The sequence below is a fragment of the Perca flavescens genome, chromosome 8 (assembly GCF_004354835.1).
Source record: "Perca flavescens isolate YP-PL-M2 chromosome 8, PFLA_1.0, whole genome shotgun sequence".
NCBI classification, from domain to species: domain Eukaryota; kingdom Metazoa; phylum Chordata; class Actinopteri; order Perciformes; family Percidae; genus Perca; species Perca flavescens.
In genome coordinates, this window is record NC_041338.1 from 33,743,401 (window position 1) to 33,766,968 (window position 23,568).

The 23,568-nt window shown below is 40.6% G+C and overlaps 2 protein-coding genes across 2 annotated transcripts; both read right to left on the minus strand.

The window, feature by feature from the left end:
- Nucleotides 1-10,692: 10,692 nt before the first annotated feature.
- Nucleotides 10,693-14,425, minus strand: LOC114560348 (hyaluronidase PH-20-like). The gene is made up of 4 exons (XM_028585660.1): nt 14,337-14,425; nt 12,236-13,199; nt 11,268-11,357; nt 10,693-11,185 (listed from the first exon to the last, which is right to left on the minus strand). The coding sequence occupies exons 2-4, from the start codon at nt 13,178-13,180 to the stop codon at nt 10,847-10,849; spliced, it is 1,374 nt and encodes a 457-aa protein (XP_028441461.1). The 5' UTR covers nt 13,181-13,199; nt 14,337-14,425; the 3' UTR covers nt 10,693-10,846.
- Nucleotides 14,426-19,267: 4,842 nt separating this feature from the next.
- LOC114560349 (hyaluronidase-1) lies at nt 19,268-23,132 on the minus strand. Its single transcript, XM_028585661.1, has 3 exons — nt 22,211-23,132; nt 21,038-21,127; nt 19,268-19,824 (listed from the first exon to the last, which is right to left on the minus strand). The coding sequence occupies exons 1-3, from the start codon at nt 23,123-23,125 to the stop codon at nt 19,495-19,497; spliced, it is 1,335 nt and encodes a 444-aa protein (XP_028441462.1). The 5' UTR covers nt 23,126-23,132; the 3' UTR covers nt 19,268-19,494.
- Between the last annotated feature and the right edge of the window lie 436 nt (nt 23,133-23,568).

The following is a 23,568-nucleotide window of genomic DNA, read 5'->3' on the forward strand; positions in this document are numbered from 1 at the left end:
TTGTTGTGCATAGGTTTTTGTACGATACCACACAATAGATAGGTAGACGATTCCAGGGGGCTTTGGTAAGAGAAGGGATTAGTTTGGCAAGTAATTGGTCATTAACTAAAGTACTGGAGAAAAACATCTGAAACTTTTTGAACTCATGATGGAGAGTCATGAAAAGTTCAATGATCACAAAAGTTATTGCAGTTCATCCTAAGACGGACATGAATGTCTGAACGGAATTCCATGGCGATCTATCCAATAGTTTAGATAACCTGTACAAATAAATGGAAGTATAAAACCGTCAATTCGCCATTTTATTGAGGGTAATGTGCCAGGCTATGTTTACTTCGCTGCTTGCCTGCAACTTCTCAGATCCAACAGCAAATTAACATTTTTGTCCTTTGGCTTATGTACAAATTAAAGAAACAAGATAGCATGTGTCAATTAGTAAGCTTTAGTGGTTCTCTTAGGTGAACTTTAGCTTTAACCCTTGTGTTTTCCTCCCGTCGACCATGCACTAGTTGTCCTCCCAGGTCAAAATTGACCCGGTCTGTTTTGCCAGTTTATAAAGCATGAAGTATAAATTATCACCCAATTCTGTGTTACATCTTCTTAACAACTTCTTTCCAACATATTACCACTAATTTTACACTTATTTTTTTTATATATGGTCAAAAAAACGCATTTATATCAAATTATACCTAATTTCTGAGTTAAAAAAAGCTGAAATTATGAATTATTTTGACTAACAGTTGAGATCAATGGGAATATATGTTGATGGGTTATCACGTACTGGTATGAGTCAAAGTTTAGTGAAAATACTGTTTTGAAACTATTTCAATTTTTTTAATGGCAGCCAATAATCCCACTTGTTGTCCTCCCGGGTCAAAATTGACCCGGTCTGTTTTGGCTATTAATAAAGCATAAAGTATGAATTATCACCCAATTCTATTTTACACCTTCTTAACAACTTCATTCCAACTCATTACCACTAGTTTTACACTTATTTTTGGAATTTATGGTGAATAAACTTCATTTACATGAAATAATACCTAATTTTAGGGGTAAAATAAGCAGAAATTATGAATTATTTTTATTATAGTTAAGATCAGATGAACCTATGTTTGTGGATAATCACTGACTGGTACATGGTAGTGATTAGTCAGGATATGGTTTTGAAACCATTTTATTATTTTGAATGGCAGCCAATAATCACACCTGGTGTCTTCCTGGGCAAAAAGTGACCTGATCTGCTTTGCGTGTTTATAAAGCATAGGCAGTTATAATTAATCACTCAAATCTGTGTTACCACTTTTATTCAACTTCATTCCAATTCATCTCAACTAGTTTTACACTTATTCTGTTCTATTTATGGTCAAAAGACCTCATTTACATAAAATGATACCTACCTTCTGAGTAAAATCAGTTGAGATCTAAGATATTGAGAAAGTTGTGTTTGGATTAATGGCTGGTCTGTGACAATTATTATATTCCCAGGTTAAAATTAACGAATGCAATTGCATTCACAAACAAAGGAGAGCTACCAAAAAGGAAAACAAATTATTTACGGAAAGTTTACTTGGCCCCTTTTAGGAAAAGACACATCAAAGGTTAGTACAACAAGTTTACAAAACTGTAGTTTGAAGTTGTGTGTGTGTTTGTGTGCGTGCGTTCATGTGCTGAAAAGCACAATAGTGTAATCTTTTGCAGGTCTCAGCTACTGTGTGTGTGTGTGTGTGTGTGTGTGTGTGTGTGTGTGTGTGTGTGTGTTCATCTCCTGAAAATCATAATGATCCATTGCCCAATTTCAGTATGTTGTGTTTGTGAGTGTGTGTGTGTGTGTGTGTGTGTGTGAATGCATGTGCGCGCACACACGTGTACATGTGCACGTTTGTTCTCCGTGTGTGTGTGTGTGTGTGTGTGTGTGTGTGTTTTTGCGTGCATTTCCATGTGCTGGAAAGCACAATAATGTGATCAATTACATGAGGTAGTTCTCAGCTGCTGTTTGTTTGAATGTGTGCGTTTGTGGGGGTGGAGGGGGTATGTGTGTGCATGTGTGTGGGGTTGTTTGTGTGTCTCCGCATGTGCATTCATGTACGTGTGTGTGTGTTCATCTGCTGTTGAGCGCAAAAGTGCCCCATTGCACCACCGGGTCAAAATTGACCCGGGAAGAACACAAATGCAATAAAATTAAATAAAACACCCAAAATTCTATGAAAGCAGTGATCATTAATTTTACTTGCGAAGAACTTAATTGGGAACCACCCATGCTATTTTTGGTTAATTTGGTTGAAAGAAACCCATATTTCTGATAAAGAAACTTTGAAAACGGGTCAAATTTGACCCGAAGACGACACAAGGGTTAAGAAAAACATTTAATATTAAAATGAATATAAAGTAGTGGGCAATTAGTGAAGAGTTTTCACGCTCATACAGTTTAGCTGCTAAATGACTTATTGTAAAACTTTGGAAAGAAACAGACGCTGATAGCAGCATCAGACCATAACAATAATGTGTGGCTAACCCCTCTGAGAGAGATCAGGGTGAAAGGTTAAAGACAATTATGAGGAGAAATGTGAATGGAGAAAGGATCTGAGAGCCAGTCTGCCCAATTATCCCCATGAAAGAGCCTTTTTCATCAAACAGTTTGAGTCAGCATCCATAATGTATCTGCTCTGGCAGAAAACAGAAGCTGGAATCGTTTGGCAGATCGTTGCCCAGGCTGTTGTTGCTGGGAGCATGTTTCTAATTGTGTTTCCCCTGACAGTACTGGGTGAAATATGGGAAGAGGGGGTGGGTGGGGGGTGGATTCCCTCAGTGAAGAATCAGTTTAGGCAGTGGGGCGTTCACAGCCGGTGACCTAGAAATGTTGTGGCAATCCCCAACAAAGGAGAAGAGAAGGACAATAAAGCTCTTATTGTCGTCCCCCCCCGGACGATGGCTTCCATCTGACAGAGCAGATTATACAGGCAGGGGGACGACCGAGCTGAGCCGGGCTGGGCCAGGCTGGGCCAGGCTGCCAGAGCACGGAGGGCGACGGCTCCACCAGGAAGAGGCTGTGGTTCAGTGAGCGATCAGCTGTTTGGGTCGGTTCAAACTCAACTGTTTATTTTCTCACATTGAAGATTTTGGGGACCTCCTGTAGGGGTAGGGATCACCAGAGACCCCACTATACGATATTACCAAGATACTTATGTCACGATATGATACTGTTGCGATTTTACACATATGGCGATTTATGCGATGAATAGCAATTTATTAACAATATGTTCCCAAAGGAAAGCTTTGTCACCATCTGTTTCATCTAAAAAGATAAATTCCTTTGTTAAATGGACTGACAATTAATTGATTATTATTCTAGTACCAAAAAGTTTAATTCTCATGTGCAATTCATATAATAAAAAAGACTTTTTGGCGACTGTGTATCGATACAGTATTGCCGCCGAAAATAATGCGATACTATGCTGTACTGATATTTTTTTTTTTCCACCCCTACTCTCCTATCAGGCCACCATCAGCCTGTGTGCAACACTTTGGCTTAACAGGGTGTCCGCAAAGTTAATGGCTGGATGTCTATAATATCTATAGTGTTCACACTCTGACCTTTTCCTCTAATGCTACCATTAGACCACATCTTTACACACAATTACATTCCTCCTAACCTGGATTGGGTCGCTCCATTCATCCATTATCTAGAACCACTTATCCTTGAGAGGGATGCGGAGGGGAGGGGGGCTGGAGTCAATCCCAGCTGACATTGGGCAAGAGGCGGTTTACACCCTGGACAGGTGGCCAGTTAATCACAGAGCTGACATAATAGAGACAGACAACCTTTTCACATTCACTTGCGGGCATGTTGTCTATTAACCTTATTTAGCCTAATCTTTGGACTTCCAAAGGAAGCATGCAAACTCCTCACTTGATGCGCCAGATGGTTTTTCAACACAGAACCATCTGAGAAGCCATCATTGGAAACAGTTTGAGAAAAGGCAGGCACTTAAATAAACAATACCTGGCAGGTGATGGGATGAACCCAACGGGGTAAGCTTCGCTTCAGAACTCGAACCTCCTATGGCGCCATTTTGATGCTACCAAGCCATCACACGAGCATTCCATTGACTCCCATTCATTTTGATGTCACTTTGACAGCGAATAACTTTACATCTGAAGCGTTTAAAGACTCTATTTGTCAATTGTTTATTTCTAAAGAAACACGACAATGTATAAAAGGCTCCATTACCTTGTAGCTCACGTTATGGCTCCGTAGCAGACGGTTTTATAAAAATAGGCTAACGATTGTGTCATAACCACGAGACTTACTGTCACATAGTAGAGGAATTACCGAATAGTACAGGAGAAGCTTGCAGGCAGTTTGGACTTACATTAGCTTTTTAAGTTTAAATACTAACATTAACTAGCATTTTAGTTAGCAATAATTAGCCTGTGTCCATGTTATCTCCTTACATATACCTACGCTCTCTGTCTCTGCAAGATTGGGAATGATTGAGACTTACAACTTTCTGTTCTGTATCTGTTGGTCCATTATATGCTGTCTATTGATGAACCTGAACATGAACTGCCATTGTTGTTTTGATAGACCAGTGGCTGTCATCACACACACCTAAACCACGCCTGTAGCTGCCAGTAACTCCTCACCGGTTGCTTATTGGGGCCGTCCGCTGGTAGTTCATACACAAACTCATTAGGTTGGAGCCTGACAAGATGGATTTTATTGTGATATGAGATCCTGCGATTCTCGTGTGATCTAGTGATCTCGCTAGACTCCAGCTGCCGTGCAAGGTACCCAAAACCCCGCCGGCAGGTTCTAACCCAGAACCTTCTTGCTGTGAACCTTTGGGTTGCACCAGCTCTTCGTAAACCCATCCGTCCAGTGAAGTCCTTCAAAAGCTCTAAGTAAATACTAGCTAGTTTCAAACCAGTGTTTAACTAAAATGCGTTACACCGTTAACACTAAAGATATGCTTTAAGAGGGGGACTGTTGAGCCGAACCAACGTCTGTTCCAGTTTAGGACAGTTGGTGTTGTTGGTAGATACATTTATATAGTGTAGTGTGTGATCTGAAAGGAGTCTAATCTTGACTCGTTAAATCCAGTTGCTGGTTCTTGCAAAGATTTTTTAAATGTAAACGTTCGATATTTGCAACTGAGATTGGCAATCGATGACGTCACTTGTGTGTTGCTGAGGGAGACCAATCAATAACTTTACCTCAAGTTCCATCTGTAGGCTCTACCGTCCCACACGCCTCTCCATCCAGCAACGTTTTGGCCTTTTCACTGCAAATTGCACTACATATGAACAGCGTGGGGTCGTCTACGTACCTCCAGAGCTCCTGTGTGTTCACTAGTGTTCTACTCAGTCGTCAGGAATAAAACCTCTCATCCTTTTAGCTTGCCCTGCAGTCTGTGCAAAGCCGGATACTCAAAAGTTTGTAAGATCGTCAGAAGTTTGATGTATTGAGAGGTCTGTACCCGGCTGTACAGAAGCAACATAACACTCAAACTTCACAGCACAACACATGAATAAGCAGCGACCCGATCATCCATATTTCAGCTAGCCGCACTGACCGTTCTGGGAGCTGTTTTCAGCCTCACGATGTTCTGCCAAACCTGCAGGTCGCAACAGTAAAAAAAAGGAGGAGATCCCAAACATGAAATATTCATACAGTACACAACAGGCCGGCTGTTCATCACAGCAGCTCCGACACTCACATACTGGATTCTTCTGAAAGACCAGCTGATGCTGACCAGTCCTGAATATGGATGAGAGGACAAGAAAAGATGCCAAACATGTGTTGTGACATAAAATCATTCTGTGCTCTGGAATTCACTCATTCATACAACTGAACAATAAGTGTTCCAGTACTGAGCTCTCTGCATGTTTCACAGCTACAGAATGTGTTTTATTTCACAATGAACACTGGATTTACTCGAATGAAATGTTACTTAGTGCTGGTGGGCAGATTTTTCCTGTCTCCAGTCGTTATGCTAAGCTAAGCTAAGATAAGCAGTTTCTGGCTGTAGCCTTATATTCACCACACAGACAGGAGAGCGGAATATTCTCTAACTCTCGACAAGAAAGCGAATGAACATATCTTACATTTCCCAAAGTCTCGTAGTATTCCTTTAGGATTTCAGCAGGACTTTGACAGAAATTCTTCTTAACAAATAAGCTATTCAGATAACTAACTGAAATTACAGTCTCAAACGTTTGTAGGCTGTAGACTGTTACTGTGTGACCTCCAGTAGGGGAATGTAAATAAGTACATTTACTGAAGAACTGTACTGATGTACAATGTTGACGTATCTGTACTTTACTTTAAGTATTTCCAATTTATGCTGCATTGTACTTCTACTCCATTACATTTATTTAAAAGATTTAGTTACTTTGCAAATTCAGATTATTAATTATTATGCCCATCAGTATGTAAAGTAATACACATGAGCTCTAGTGATGAACACATTCATCCATCAATAATTATAATATATTCTATAATATATAATTTACAAATGGGCCATTCTGCATAATGAGTGCTTTTACTCAATAAAATAAAATATCTGAGTATTTCTTCCACCACTGGTGAACTCCAAGTACTTTTACCATCACTCCCTGTTTCAGAGAGACGACATATTTGTCAGTTTTTGGAAACGCATCTGTGATGACATTAGAATAATCTTCTGCTATGTTGCTGCAGATCTCGGTGTGGAGCCAGGAGTTGTTTCTCTCAGATCCTTGTTGTGCGTGAAATCAGAAACGGCAGCAGAGACACGACGATCTCAGCCCTGCTGCTGGAGGAGGAAAACGTCTCAGACATGCAGAACTAAGAACAAGAAGATTGGGCTGCCTCGAGGACAGAACGGCGAGTGTGAAAACACAAACACTCAGTACGATCATCAGTGACACAATGAGAGTTACACAGCAGCCCGCATGGTTACAGCATCATATCCTGCTCCCAACGCTATACTGTGTGGATTTATATTTACATTTTTTGTAGGCTATTTAAGCTCTTGGTGTAATCCAGAGCCCTTTCAGTGTTGCATAATTTGCTGGCTGCTCTGCAAAGTGTTTTTCTTGCATTTTGGCCGGATTCATCTTATTTTTTTTTAATCACAAAAGACCTAATATCTGCTGTTTGGAGCCACTTTAAATAAATGTTCTGATCTCTTCACAGGGTTTTGAAAAGATTCAGCACACCAGAAACAGGAAGAATTAGATTTACTTAAGCCGAGTGGGGTTACTGTCTGATAAATTAAGTATTTCAATATGTTGCATATTTTTAAATTCTGTCCAGTGCATTATTAGTACGTATTAGTGTCTCTGTCTTCTGTGTGTTTAGAATCTGTTGTTCAGCCAACATAAAACCAGTGAGAGTGCAGTATGGAGGGATGGATCTCTGACTCCCCCTTGCAGGACAACAACCAGCAGTGCAGCTCAGACTGTTTCTACTGAAGAAAGCTCTGTTATACCAAGGTATCTGCAGGTCGTCAAGTCTTAAAAATACTTGAATCCTCATTCTTACATTTAATTTACAAAAGCCTTAAATGCTTTGCTGTAAGCAGTAATATTAGTGGGATTGTTGTGACACTGGACTGTGCTGCAGGATGCAGTTCAATCCTTTTTCACCTGAGTTCATACAGCACCATCAGACGTTATACTGCAGCTACAACAGCTAGGGAGCTCATCAGCTCATGTGCAAGTGAATATTTAAGTTAGAAATGAAATAAACTTTAATACATTAATCTTTTTTTAAATTAGTTAATCCATCCATCTGTTTTCTCTTGCGTATTCTGCTCCAGGTCATGCTCATGCATGCATGATCAAATAATACTAAGGCTGACATTTTGCCATTCTCTGTGTTTGAGTGGATGTCATTAAAGACTTTAACAAGAGCAATGTCAGTGCTTTGGTGTGGTTGAAAACCCGACTGGAATGCATCAAAGCTGTTGTTTAGTTACAAGAAAAGGTTGGAAAAAAAAAACGCTTTTTCAATGATTTTACTTAAAAATGGAAGGTTTGATATCGGCCTCTAGTTTTTCGCTCAATGGTGTTTTAAGACCCCAACGTCGACTTCAAGGCAGCGCTGCGACCGTTGACTTCAAGGCCCCTAACCCTAACCATTGCCTAATCCTAGTGTCTTCCAGGCAGCGCTGCCTGGAAGACAACGTTGGGGGCTTAAAACACCAAACACCTTATTTTTCATTAGTTATGTGTCTAGATTGTTCTTTTTTTAAGAGTTTAATACGCAACTTAATTTTATACAGTATATGTAGTTGGGGGTCCCTGCTCCAGCTCTCTTTCAGTTAAGGGGTCTTTGGCTTAAAAAACGTTGAAGACCCCTGTCCTAAAGGCTTCCTCAGATCCTCCTCCTCCTCTGTCTGTGGTCCGGCTGCTCTGCCATCTGGTGGTCGTCTGTCTGTACTGCATTTTGCACTGTCTATCTACTGCAGGCTAAACCACACACACACACACACACACACACACAGGGTGCATTCAGTTTCACACTACCACACTGAGAGATCAGCTGAAGATAAAATACAAAGACCCTCACAGCCAATAAAAGAAGACGTGACGAATAATTATGCTTTACAATGCAAATTACATTGTAGCCCCCATGACGCCAGCAGGCTTATTTCATCTTTTCTTTTTTTTACTTTAGTGCTCCTACTGCATTTTATAATGAGAAGAAACACTTCATTTTCCTCTCTTCAGGACAAACTTTGAACAAAAACAGGATGTTACATTCCTGCTTTAAAATAAATTGGAAACAAATGGCACTCTTTTTGGCCGCCGTCTTTAATCTCTGTCGTATTTGGGGAAGAATGTGGAAGGAATTGTGGCAGAACTGTTCAAATCACTGACTCCATCTAAGCTTCCCAACTCCGCCAACAGGAAACAAACCAGCTGTCTCCATGGAGACTAACTTCAGGGTCCTCCATCACCCTGTTGGGGTGATGGAGGACCTCACAATAATGACTGACTCGCTACACATTATCCTTTACATCACAAACCTACATCCTCTGGATATACAAAGTTTATAACGTATATGAAATATCCACTGCATAATTTGTACACACACACACACACACACATATATATATATATATATATATATATATATATATATATATATATATATATATATATATATGTGTATATGTGTGTGTATATATATATATATATATATATATATGTGTATATGTATGTGTGTATATATATATATGTATGTGTGTATATATATATATGTATGTGTGTATATATATATATATATATATATATATATGTATGTGTGTATATATATATATATGTGTGTATATATATATATATGTGTGTATATATATATATATATATATATATATATATGTGTGTGTGTATATATATATATATATATATGTGTGTGTATATATATATATATATATGTGTGTGTGTATATATGTGGTGAATTTTCATACGCTATTATTTGTTGCTACCATATATGTTAAGGACATATATTTAATTTATATTATGCACGTTTATGAAAACATCTATATAGAGATTCTGCATGCATATACTGATGAGACTTTGAGATTGATATATGTAAGTAAAAGTAAAACTTATTTATAGTGCACTTTGCACGGATAAAAATCGCAAAATGCTTTACATAAAATGTACGTAAACATAATGTAAAAATTAATTAACTTGGAACGATGCATCATAAACACATGAGTTGTATAAAAGGTAAAGGAGAGTGATGGGACTCAACTTAAGAAACAATGATTTTTAAATAACTCTTCCTTTTATATTGCAGATTTTAAAATCTTTAGTTTTCTGTACTGTTTATTTACATTTGCACTATTTAAAATGTATTACTATCTTGTACATATTACTTATCTTTTTAAATTGTATTACATTTCTTATCCTTTATATTATACTTGTTGTATGTGTCCTTACTGCACCGTGGATTGGAGAGAAACGTATTTTCAATAGCACTGTATGTCTGGCACATATTGCAGAATTGACAAAAAAAAGTTTGTAATTTATCTCGGAGCGGCACCCATCGAAAACGGGAAATTTGATAGCCAATTAATTAATTAATGTAGTCTCATAATTTGAAGGCTGCCTCAGAGTTCATCTTCCTCATGAATACGGACCAAATATTTCATACACGCAATTCACGGAACTATGTTCTTTATAAATGAAAGTTTATTGAATGAATACCTAAAAAACTAAACAACTAGAGACACAGACACATGAATACATGTTGGATAAATAATGGATGAATGAATGAGTACAGCAATAAACAATTTATAAATGAGAGCGGACCACTGTGTAGACCAGAATTAATAAATACAGTAAGTGTCTTTGATTGATGTTCATTTTCTAGATAAATGCATCTTTCAGCAGTTGAGTGAGTAAGGAGCAGCAGGCAGGATTATAAGAAGCAATTTCAATGTTGTTGCACATCTTGGGGGAATTGTTGGGTCTCTGTAAATTGAGTGTGGTCTAGACCTAGTCTATCTGTAAGTGTCCTGAGATAACTTCTGTTAGGATTTGAAGTTTAAACCCCGACAGAGTGATGCCGGACCCTGAGGGGGGTTCTTGCTTTTTACACGGCTACTTACTAAAGAAATCTATAATTTGACACAAAATATTGATATAGAAATGATTTTAATGATTTGAAAATGGTCCTCCAAAGTCTATGATCTGAACTCCGCCCATGGCAACGTTCTGCTATACGGAAATAACAGACCGTAGAATGTTGTGATTGACCAATCAGAATTGAGTATTCAACAAAGCCTTGTAATAAATGTAAATATGATTGTTTTGTTTATATGTAGCACATATATTATTATGTATAAATATATTACAATTCCGTGTGGGTCTCGTCGATGACGTTGACCGTCAGGACCAGTCGACAGGGTTCCTCGCCGTAGCACATGCAGTCGAAGTGGCGGTCGAACCAGTTGACGTCATCCTGCGAGAGGCCGCCACTCACAGCCAGCGGGCCTCCGCGCCATTTCTGCTCGATCCGGTAGCGGCGCGGGTCGAGGTGGAGGAAGACGTCGTCGTCCCAGTGCTTCCTCAGACAGCGACCTCGGCCCTGGCACAGCGCCTTGCTGCACAACTGCGTTGCCGTGGTGACGTTCAGGATGTACGGGTTCATGACCTGCTCCAGGTGGCGTCGAGCATAGAAGCAAGAGTCCTGCAGGATTTTTGGGATATTAGGTCAGTTAGTGGCTGTTAATTTAAGTTCCCAGAAAACCTCAGTCATGCAGGCCGCCTACCTCGGACTCGGTAACCTTCATGTCTCCCCAGGAAATAACACCGGCGGCGCCGAGAGCAGCAGCTTCTCCGATGGTGTTCACCAGGTCAAACTGCCAACAAAACACAGACAGCCAATCGGAGAAGAGCAGGAAATAGCCTTGCACACTGTTGCGTTGATAGTAATAGGTAAATAGTCTGGCTCAACACATCGTCACATATGAAGGTTTAAGGCTAACTTAATTTCTGTAAGTTAAGCTAAGGCCTATTTGACAGGATGCAACTTTTGTTAAAGTGGAATGTGGATAAATCAGAAAGCTCTGCAGTATGATGTTTGTAAGTGCCCTACCTTGCTAACACATAGCTAACATTAGCTTCCTAACAGCTAATGTGTCCTCTCTGATAGACAAAGGGTGCTAATATAATCATTTGACATACTTAAATCTGATGTTTTTAGCTAGCTACAGGCACTTTGCGAGTCCTTGGTTGCAAATTGTGGTGTCGATTGTTTTCCTCTCCACTGGGCGTGGGTTTCGAAGCGTGACGCGTTGCGCTCTGTCTCTATACCTCAAGCTCTAAATTAGGACAGCAGACATCTGCCAGCCAATTAGAGATCTGTAGGCCCTATTTACCACACAAGTATAGTTCATGACATAAATTGTATCTAAAGGTGACAAAAAGGTGCGTCCATAACACCACTTCTATAAATATTGAATCATGTTTCTGTATTTCTGTATCTCTGTATCTCTATCTCTGTATCTGGACCAAAGAAGATGGCCGCCCACCAGAGCCAGGGTCTGCCTGAGGTTTCTGCCTGTTAAAGAGAAGTTTTTCCTTACTGTTGTTGCACATCTTGGGGGAATTGTTGGGTCTCTGTAAATTGAGTGTGGTCTAGACCTACTCTATCTTTAAGTGTCCTGAGATAACTTCTGTTAGGATTTGACACTATTAATGAAACGGAATTTAACTGATTTGAATTGATTTGTCTGACCTCTGACATGTATTTGTCGGTAGTGTCCTTGTACAAGGGCCGGATGTAGGGGAAGACGGGGATGGAGTAGGAGCTGTTGGGGAGCATCGACACTCTAATGGCCTCCCGGATGCGATGCCGGACGAACTGCCTGGCCTGCTGGGTGTCTCTAAGAAACTGCTCCAGGTAGATAGATGGAAAGAGCGCTGTGGCCTCTCCCCAGAGCCAAATCAGTTCGTCGTTCCTTTTTTTCTCGATTGCGGGACACTCTCCGGTGAAGCCCGCCATGTCCTTTTTGAAGTTGTAGTTGTAGCAGTCGGGGAACAGGTAGAAGCCCCAGAGTCTGCTGGGCCTCATCCTCTTCCCCACGCGGACGGATTGGACGAAGTACTTCTTGGCTGCGTGTTCGAAAGCAATCCTTGCCCGGTCCTCCGCCTCGGCATTGGTCAACGATGGGTTCGTCTTCTTGACAGTTTCAATGGAGATCCGTCTGTAGATGTCTTTGCTGCCCCAGTTTCGGATCCACTGTGGCCTCCACTCCTCAAAGTCGAGCACAGCGAGGCCCGGTTGGTCGGCAGGGATGTAATACTTGATGTTATCCTCGGCCAGCTCTTGGTGCTGCTGCAGGTCTATCAGCTGCGGCACGCCCTGGTTGTATATCTTGCCGGTGTGTTCGTCCACGTAGGGGAAGATGCCAAAGCGGTCGGTGTAGAATAAGGAGATGCTCTGGTTGGTCGCCGTCTTCAGCGTGCTGCTGATGAACTGGAAGTGGGAGAGGTCGAGTGGCGTGTAGAAGCGGATGTGGCAGAGCTCAGTCGGGGCGTTCCACATGAACTGGAAGGGGTGGCCGGGACGGATGGGAGGGTCCGTCCTCGGTAAGGCTCGGCCGGAGCACAGCAGGGCCAACATGGTGATGAAGATGGATAAGAAATGCTGTTTGTCATCAAGCATTTTAAGTTGGCTCATTTTAAAAGAGTAATCTCATCTGTGAGGAAAAGGAAACAAACACAAGTCAGAAAAATATAGGCGAGTTCCTGCTGCTCTTAAATAAATCTAGAAGGTGTGTAAAGTTTATTGAGATTTCAGTAGCTTGTAGCTTTCACTCTACTTTTATTGTTTTGATCCATAAATATTCTCCCCAAAACAAACCAACAAAAATTACATTTCTACAGTTCTACACAAAGAAGTATTAAACAATTGTTTTGACATTTAACAAATCCAACAGTTTACAGGCAGAAACAAAGCTGACATAAGAACTGTGTCCGTCTGCCACATAATGTATTATATTTTTGCAGATGTTAAGGACAATATAGCCCCTTAAACCTGGGGAGATCCCAGCGCTTCTAAAGGCTGAATGAAAAACCGCACATGTAAAATATTTCCATCTGATGGAAAGGTACAGCCTTAAAAAGTAGTGAATATTTCACTCAATGGAAAAATTAAGCTTTAGAGAAGAACTGGATCAACGTGATAGAGTATCTAATATAAGACTTTGGTTGACATAGCTCAACAATGTTTGGAAGGATTGCCATGAAATTTGGTAAATGTCACCCTTTGAATCAATTGTAATTATTTTGGTGATTCCTTGACTTTAGTGCCATAATCAGGTCAAGATTTTAACTTATTTATGAGGAAATACCTGTAACACTAACAACATTCCCCTGTAGTTTAGTGCTAATTAGCAAACCTCAGCATGCTAACATCAAAAACTAAGATGGTACCTAATACACCTGCAACACATCAACATTGTGCACATGTTAGCATGCTGACAATTAGCCTCACTGAGCTGCTAGCATGGCTGCAGATTCTTGTTCCAACATTAGGCAAGGCAAGGCAAGGCAGCTTTATTTGTATAGCACATTTCAGCAACAGGGCAATTCAAAGTGCTTTACATAAAACATTGAAGAGCAGTTAGAAAACAATTAAAAAACAATAATAAACAAATTAAAGTTAGTTTACATTAAAAGACAAGAATAAAATTGATAGTGCAGTATATAGGGGAAATACAATATGTAAAGGACTTTAAAGTAGGAACCTTTTCAGATTTGCAGGATTGTATCATTTAGCTTTTAGGCTAACAATGTAGAGAGGACGATGACCTCACCGCTGTTCTGTAGCTTACCTGGTTTAACAACAGGAAACAGAGCAATAAGAAGTCCCAGGTCAAAAAGTCTTAGCAGAGAAGGCCTCAAAATCACTGTTAGATGTATTTTTACAAATGTACATTTAAATGTTGCATTCTGACATCATCACAGAGAAGCAGAATTTGTTGCTGTTTAAATAAAAACTCATATTAACCTTGGATCTCATTTACGCCAGATTTTCCCGTGAGTGTCTGAAGAAATTTACATCAGACTTTACGTTTATAAATTTATATATTTTTTATTAATAAATTTGAGGTTAAAAGAAAAGGATGATGCTTTAGATTTATTTTTATAAATGCTAATTGCTCTGGGGGTCCGACTTCCTGCCGTCCAAACTTTACCCTCGTCGTCATAAAATGATGACCTGTTATCATAAACGCTAACCTCAATCTTCTCTGTGAGTCCAAATAAGCTGCTCTTTAAATATGCCGTTGCAGGGGCTTCAATCAGGCCTACAGGCAGAACAACTGTGGAAACTTGTCAGAGTAATTAGCATGCCAGAGGTGTTCTGTTTTTAATTAGGACGTCCCCTCCCCGTTTAGTCATAAATCGCATGAAAAAGATGTTTGGTGGATTCCATCACAGATCAAGATCAACTTCTGCCTTAAAGTCAAAATTGATATCAACTCCCTCGATCAACTCACCTGGTTGAGCGTGCGCCCCATGTACAGGGGCTCAGTCTTTGTTGCAGCGGCCGCGGGTTTGGTTCCGACCTGGGGCCCTTGGCTACATGTCATTCCCCCTCTCCCTCCCACTTTCCAGTCTTAATCTTTTTTTTTATATCAACAGGTTTTCAGTTGGAGGGTTAGTTTCAGTTGGATTTTATCAACGAGGGTCCAACAAAGGTTTGCCAGAAGAAAGAATTATTGGCAGATGTCTTCAAAATCACGAATTCTGATAAACACAGGTTAGGGAGATATTTTCTTCTATTTGGACTGTTTAAATGTGTAGCAAAAACTTGCCCCGACCATTTGGTCCCATTTATACAAGAAACCCAAATGGCACTCGGAGACCACAGACCTCCACCAAGGCCTTATCTTACAATGGGGATGCAGTGTGAATTCTTCCAGTCGGGAACTCATTTCTTCAGCTGTAAAGGTGCCAGCTTTACTCCTGGGCACTGCCGAGGTGCCCATTAGTTTAGTTTATTTCGATCACATAGATACGCAACATCACATACTGTATTTAACATTAATTGTAAAAACAAAAAAAACAAAGTGTCACCTTAATTCATACAGTGTCATCTTAGTCTATTTTTTTGACGTTCCACTTTCTCGTTCCCAGGATTGCTCCATTGCCAATGGATATTCCGCCGGATTTCACTCATTTAAGCCGCATGTCCGTTGCCTTGGGCTTTCTTTGTGTAGGCGTTCTAAACTCCGGTGGATTTGTGAGGACTATGGTTAACTGCTCCTCAGATCTCTGCAGGGTAAATCCAGACAGCTAGCTAGACTATCTGACCAATCTGAGTTTTCTGTTGCATGACTAAAACAACTTATGAACGTACACATATTCCACCAAAACAAGTTCCTTCCAGAGACCTATCCAACTGTGCTTTCAGCATTCATCCTCAATTCCGCCCAAGGTGATTGTGATTGGTATAAAGAAATGCCAATAAACCAGAGCATGTTTTTCTCCCATCTCAGAATGCTGTGTGGACTAGCCAGACCCTCCTCCACAGCACACCGTTTCTAATCAATACTGACCGAAAAGGTGTAGGTTGAAGCAATTGCTTATTACACCGTCCCTTTTTACATTCTATTTTATTTATATTTTGTTCTCAGTTCCCTCAGAATCTTATCAATCTTATTAAATGTATTATTATTTATTTCTGTATGTTATTACATATTAACACACATATTACGTGCAGAAGATATGAAACAAAACGAAATAAACAAGAGAAAATACATTCCCATTCACTTACAATCTTCGTTCCTAGGATCTTTTCCTTTAGAACTGAGCTGGGAAAAAGGCCTTTAAGTTTTCTGCTCCCTCTGCCTGGAACAAGTTACAGAAATCTATGAAACTTACTGAGCTACATTGGTCGCTTTTAAGAGGATGTTGATTGACTTGGAGGCAACCACATCTGGCTGCAGATGTTTTGCCTGATGTGTTTAGGATTGGAAAGATTTGCTGTGCCAGTTGTTTTATTTTTTTGGTGTTTTTGCGTATTTTGTGTTTATATGTACTGTATGTGTGGTTGTACTGCGACCTGTCTTGGCCAGGACACTCTTGAAAAAGAGATTTTTAATCTCAATGAGTCTCTTCCTGGTTTTATTTATTTTATAAAGGTAAAATAAAAAAATAATGAAAAAACCATTGCCATACATGCTTTAGCATCTTTGTTTTTAGGGTCTTCTTTGTAGCGTGTTACACATTTTCATTTCCTCATCTTAAAGATTCCACATGTTCACTCCTTGGGCTGATATACATCTAGACCCCTGTAATGCTCAAGTTTGGAAAACAACAATAAATCTTTGAACCCAAATGACAGTTAAATGAGACATCATTAAATAAGCACCAACCTGCTCTGTGGGTCCAACTTCTGGACGTCCAAACTGCACACTCGATAAGTTTTAAAATTATTACCTGTTATCATAAACGCTTACGTCCCTCTTCTCTGAGAGTCTACATGGCTCTATTTTAAATACGCTGCTGCAGGAGCTTCAATTACAGACAGAATACTTGTCAGCGCAGAATGATTATCAGGCCTGAGGTGTTCTGTTTTTCATTAAGATGTCCTGATGTGTCCCAGGCGGAGAACGAGCTCCCCTCCTTCTCTAACCCTAAAGGAAGATATCTGAGGAAGCTCCGGGATGAGGACAATGTGTGGACACACATCCGAAGCCTCTGCCTTGACACGCAAAGAATGCAGTGAGAGTTTTTAACTTGGTCAGCTGTGGTTGAAAATGCACTGAGCTGAAGGAAATCTACCTGGTTTTATCATTAGTGATGAACCACATGAAGAAACTCGGTCATCATTAACTTCTGCTCAAAATTAAAATTCAGATAAGATAATAAGATTTTCAGATTAAGGTCCAACTAAGATTTGCCAGAAGATTGAATTTCTGGGGAAATCACTAGTCTATATCGACGGCGTTTCATTTCCAGGATAGTTCAGGTGCCGTCTGTCACCCCCATGAGGAATTCTAAGTAATGACAACAACACTGCCGGCGCATCCACATGATAAAGCCTTCCGTGATCGCGCACACGCCACCACCATAGGTGGCGATTTATGTTTTCCTCCTTGGGTGCTCACGGGCGCACGCCCTTTAAAAAGTAGTCAAAAACCTAGTAAAAATGTTTTATCACACTATGACAGACACTCCACTTAGCACCAACTGCAATGTTGAATTTTAAATGAATGTAGCCTACTGGCAGTCTGTCATACGTGTGTGCTCAGTATTTTCCGTGGGTGTTTCAGTGTCTTTGGCTCCCACCCCTCCTCCACGCAGTTGCTAGTAGCCAAGGAGGACACGGAGGATTAAAAAACATGATAGACTTTTCAGAAGAGATATCAAGTTTCCGCACGCGACAATCTTCTGAACCTAGCCATACTGGGAAATCCAGAGAGAGTTGTGTGGAGCTGATAATCTTGATTAGCTTTGTATAAACTCATTTGGCAACGGCTTGAATGTAACGGACGTTCATTAATATCAAAAAGTTACGCACTAAAGCCTTAAATGTGTAGCAAACACATACAATCCAAAATAAGAATTTGTGTAATCTTTTGAATGTTGGAGTTTTTATACTGTGAAATAAGAAGTGACAGGTCCTAAACTGACAGACGTGATGGGCTTGTAGTTGGTGACTTCTCTCGAGCCATGGTCATCCATGGTTATCTCCTCCATTGTTGTGTGTGTGGTGTGTTTGATGTGTGTAGGGCACTTTGTAGAGCAAGAGGCCACTGAAAGTTCAAGTTTGTTGAACCTTGACCCCAAGTTGTCCTGACCTTTTGGCCCCATGTATACAAGGAATTAGCATGTGATCTGTATCTGGATACATGATGGGGATAATACAGTAGATCCTCACACCTGGTGTTAAAATGTGTTCTCCTTATCTCGACTGTGCCCGCATTGTGATCGGATTTTACTTGGCCAATTGGTTGGGCAAGGCTTGCTGACTTTTAAATTGAGCGTCCCAGGACAACAAAACAATGCTGCTGTATGGATGTCCCTTCATTTTTGTTGTTGTTGAGGAACTCACTCTCTTAGTGAGAAGGAAGAGGCATTTCTTTCTCTTTGGCGGCACCAATGGGATTAATCAGTAACTGCAGGTGTGTCCCGATTCAATTCAATTTTATTTACAGTGTCATATCCCAACAGGAGTTGTCTCAGGACACTTTACAGATAGAGTAGGTATACACCACACTCTTTAATTTACAAAGACCCAACAATTTACTAAGGGCAAGCATTTGGTGTGACAGTGGTGAGGAAAAATTTCCTTTTTTATAGGCAGAAACCTCAGACAGATCCTGACTCTTGGTGGGTGACCATCTGCCACAGACACACAAGAAAGATGATAGAAATTCAGTGAAAACTTTGTAGGTTCTCTCTGTCTCATGGATGCCTTACCTCGGACTTCTTTCAGTCTTGTTGGCAGTTTTACTTGGACTTGTGTTTGTAACTTGCGGGCGTTTTTTTCATGTAACAAACTAATTTTGACTGTGTAGTTTTATGCACAACTGTGTAGAATATCAGACTTTCATTTCTATCGTAACATGTGAACTTGTACAAGAATAGTTCCTTTTTTAATACAATTTTTAAAGATTTCAAGATTTTCATTACACTTTTCAGAATCCAAAAGGACTGTGCTGAGTGCTCAAAGGTGTGTCTTGAATTTGTCTCCAGTCCATTTTGTCTTGACACAATCGGATTGTCAATGAAACAAAAACAAATTGCCAACAAATGTTTTCAGAAGATCATTTATTAAGGTGCCTTTTGGTGTTCAATTCAAATCAATCAGTAATGTGTCTGACGTGGGAAAGACTCACATTAAATGATGTAACTTGCAAAATGTATCATTTTTTCACATTCTATTATTCAAATTATATCAAATTACACACAGTAGTTTTAATGACTACATGATAGCATTGTGGATTAGCAGGAGGCACAATTCTAAAAACAGTAAATGGATTAAACCCAGATACGTTTTATTTTGGTGGGATGCACCAGGTTGGCTGAACAGCTCCCTCCCGCGTAGCACTGGCAGGTGAAGTTTTCGCGCCAGTCGTCCAGGTCAGCGGTGGATGGAAGACCAATGGCCACGTACTTCCTGTCAGCCCGAATGATGCTGAAGTAGGTGGGGTTCAGGTGCAGGTAGTGGGTGGAGTTGTAGTTCTTCCTGACGCATCGACCTTTCTTCTGGCACAGGACCTCGCTGCAGAGCATGGCGGCCGCGGTCACGTTGGCGATGTAAGGGTTAAAGGTGGACGTCAGGTACTCGGACAGAGACTGACAGGCAGCCTAAAGTGAAGGGGTGGGGTTTAAAAAAGGTGAGATTCAGGTATATAAGGACCAGTGATGGAAAGTAACTAAGTACATTTACTCCACACTCTACTCAAGTACAAACTTAAGGTACTTAGGTATTTCCATTTTCTTCTACTTTATAACTCCTACATTTCAGAGGGAATTATTGTACAATTTACTGCACTACATTTATTTTCGAACTTTAGTTACTTTGCCGATTCAGATTAATAATGAAAAATATAATCAAATCAACAAAGAAAATATGATGTGTTATATGTATTATAGATTAAGATAAAACTTCTGGAGGAAATCCACAACTTAGTAGTGCATAAAATAAGCTCCACCTTTACCAGCTGCAACATTAAATTAATAAACACTTTAATGCATCAATAACAATAATAATCCAATAATAAAATAAATATTCTGAAATGGGTCATTCTGCAAAATGAGTACTTTTACTCTTGGTACTTTAGGTATATTTGGATGCTAATACTTTTGTACTTATATTTAAGTAAGATTTTGAATGCAGGAATTTTACTTGCAGTATTTCTACACTGTGGTATTGTTTTTTCTAATTCCAATTAGTGCAAGAAGTACTTCTTTCACCGCTGATTAGGAAAAATAACTTTTACCCTATTTACTACAACGTTCCATATATACTGTAAATTCAGTTGGATTGTGAAAAAAAAAGGACAGGATGAAGCTAACAGCAAATAAGACTAGAGATTACACAAACAGAATTGCCAAACGAGACCAAATAGTTCTTTCACACGTCTATGAGATAACAAACACTGCAGCATCACGCCGGTCAGTTCCTCCTAAAACCGGAAACAAAGGCAGGTTCATTATTTGCTGATTAAAGCTTGGTCAGCTGTGTTCCCCTTTTCAGACCTGTGAAAAGTAATAAGCATAAAGAACAGTAAGTGATCATTGCTTATTTACAGGTTCCCTTTGCTTCATCTCAGCAGCTTACACACAAAATGTGTGCGGTTCCGCAACAGAAACAGAAACATTGTCCGTGAAAACAGAAGAGATTTTGTAATAAAAAGACTTAAACAAAAACCCCAGAAAGTCTGTGAACTATCTTTGACAGTGTGGTCATGAGTGATGTATGTATAACGTATGAAGAAGAATGATTACCTCCAGTTTTTAAACATACATATTGGCAGGTGAATATGAAAAGATAGACCCGTTGAACCAGTGTGTTTACCTTGTTGTTGTAGTCTTTAGTTCCTCCCCACATTACGACCCCTGAAGCTCCCAGAGCTGCAGACTCTCCTACAGTGCTCACCAGGTCGGCCTGAAAGAGGACGAACCACCCAGGAAAATTGATTAATACTTTCCACTCCTAATAATCACTTTTTAGATTGCTTTAATTTGTTTCAGTTTTACAATAGCTAATTTATATAAACGTCAATGTATAGTACCGATAATTAAACAGCAATTCATATAGTTTAGTCAAGTGTTTTGTTCAATGGCTATTCCCAGGTTAAAAAGCAGACTGTTGTAGTTGAGATGAAAATTGGGAACCCTACCTATTTACTTCTATTCAAAAAAGTGACAAAAGTTGCAAAGCGTGGATGCGGCATTTGTGGATGTACAGGTTTTGTTTTAAGTTGACTTGAAGAAATTTGAACTCTTTAAATTAGCAACACCAAAGATTATTTTGTACTTTAAAATAATGTTTCCAAAATTGTTTCAGTGGTTCGTCAACTCGTAACAGGGTGAACCGCACTATGAAAGTTTGCCAGATTGGGTAGCGGATCTGTAGTTTGAATAACAGCGATTATGGACAAATCCACTTCCAACCTGTAGGGGGACCGAAGAGGAAAAGTGCTTTGGTGTTGCTTTAAATCAACCCAAGAAGCGCTAACTGCTCCTTGCAACCACAACTTCGGTCAGTCACTTCTGATAGTTAATGGCGTCCATGTTTATTTTCCAGGTTTGATTAAGCAGACAATTGAGTTCCTGAATGCCTAGCTAACATCTGGGCACGCATTCAGAGAGCGCAGACCTCAGTCAAGGTGTGCCCTAACTCACAATGTTAATGCAGTTATTTTTCCCAGTCGAAAACTCATTTTTCCAATTATTCCGACACCACCTAAATGCAGCACAAACGCCTTGTCCCAGAATGTTAAAGAAAGTGAGAAATAATATGTGTATCCGCTCGATGATTCTGATCGGCTCGTAACTTTAATGGCTTCTTCCTTGGCCAATGCTACACCCTTGCACCACGTTTCATGACAATCAGGCCAGGAGTTGTTATGTAATCTGACAGACAAACAAACCAAGAAACCAACGGACAAACCAAACCGAAAACATAAACTCATCGGCGGAGGTAATAAGGTCCAGTGTACTAGTAACTTAAGTTTTGAATAATCACCTGGGTCTGGAACTTCTGGGTCTGGGCACGGTACAGTGGTCTGGAGTAGACGTAGATCGGCATGGTGTATGGACGTTTAGGCAGCGCGGCCACCCTCAGCGCCTCCTGGACACGGTTGCGGACGTAGAGCGCGGCCTTGGGGGAGTTCCTCAGGGTCAGGTGGAGGTAGACAGATGGGAAGAGGGCGGTGCTGTGCTCCCACAGCCACAGCATCTGGTTGTTCTGCTTCTGGATCTTTGCAGAGCACTTCCCTGTGTAGTTGGGCTTCTCCCAGCCATAGTTGTAGCAGTCAGGGAACAGGTAGAAGCCCCAGCGGCGGCTCGGTCGTTCGCCGACACCAAGGCTGATGGTCTTCTCCATGAAGCGCCGCCCGGCTTGCTGGAACTGGCCTTTTGCCAGTTGGGAAATCTTATTTGATGACAAAAATGGGGCCATCTGCAGGGCGTGGCTGATGGACAACTTCTTATAAATATTTTTAGATCCCCAGTTCTGTTCCCACAGGGGGCGCCAGGACTCCCAGTCGATGACAGCCAGCCCAGGAGCGGAATCTTGGGAGATTCCGCGATCTATTTGACCCCGAGCCGTGGCCAGATGCAACGTCAGGTTGCCGTTTTGGGGGACTCCGCCTCTGTAGCGCTTGCGTTTGGCAGTGTCAACTTTAGGGTAGAGGCCGAGGCGGTCCTCGTAGAAGAGGGTGAGGAATTGACCAGGCACCGCGGCAGGTGTGGTCACCGCCTGGAAGGCTGCGGTGTCCAGCGGGATGTCGAGTTGTTGACACTGGTCAGTTGGGGCATTCCATATGGCCACAAAGGGGTGGTCGTGGATCAGTGGCGGCTCAGTAAGCGGAAGTGCCAGGATGGTGTTGATCGATGCGATGATACAGAAGCCAACACAGGACACGAAGAGCTTGGCCATTGCGATTGGCTCTAGACAAATAGAGGAAAGACAACAAATAAGACTTAAGTCCTAATTTAATCCCTGACACTCTTGGCCTATAATCCACCACCATGCTTGCCATATCAAGGGCCATCCCAATCCTGTTAGTGTGGAGAGGAAGTGCATAGAAAAAACCCTGAGCGAGTCTACTGATGCAGACTCTCCATTAACTTTGATGCAATAGCCACAAATACAGGAAATGTGTTCATTTAAGTTTCATCTTGGTAGGCTACTTAAATGTAAGTAAGCTCTTGGTCTTAATAATGTAATGACATAACGTAGCTACACTTTCTGACACTTTTTCATTGTCAAGTTAAATATAATTTATTTCTATAGCTCCAATTCACAACTCTTATAACACTTTTCACATGGAGCATGCTTAGAACAAACTCTTTAGAGATCCAACATTCAACAACCGGACG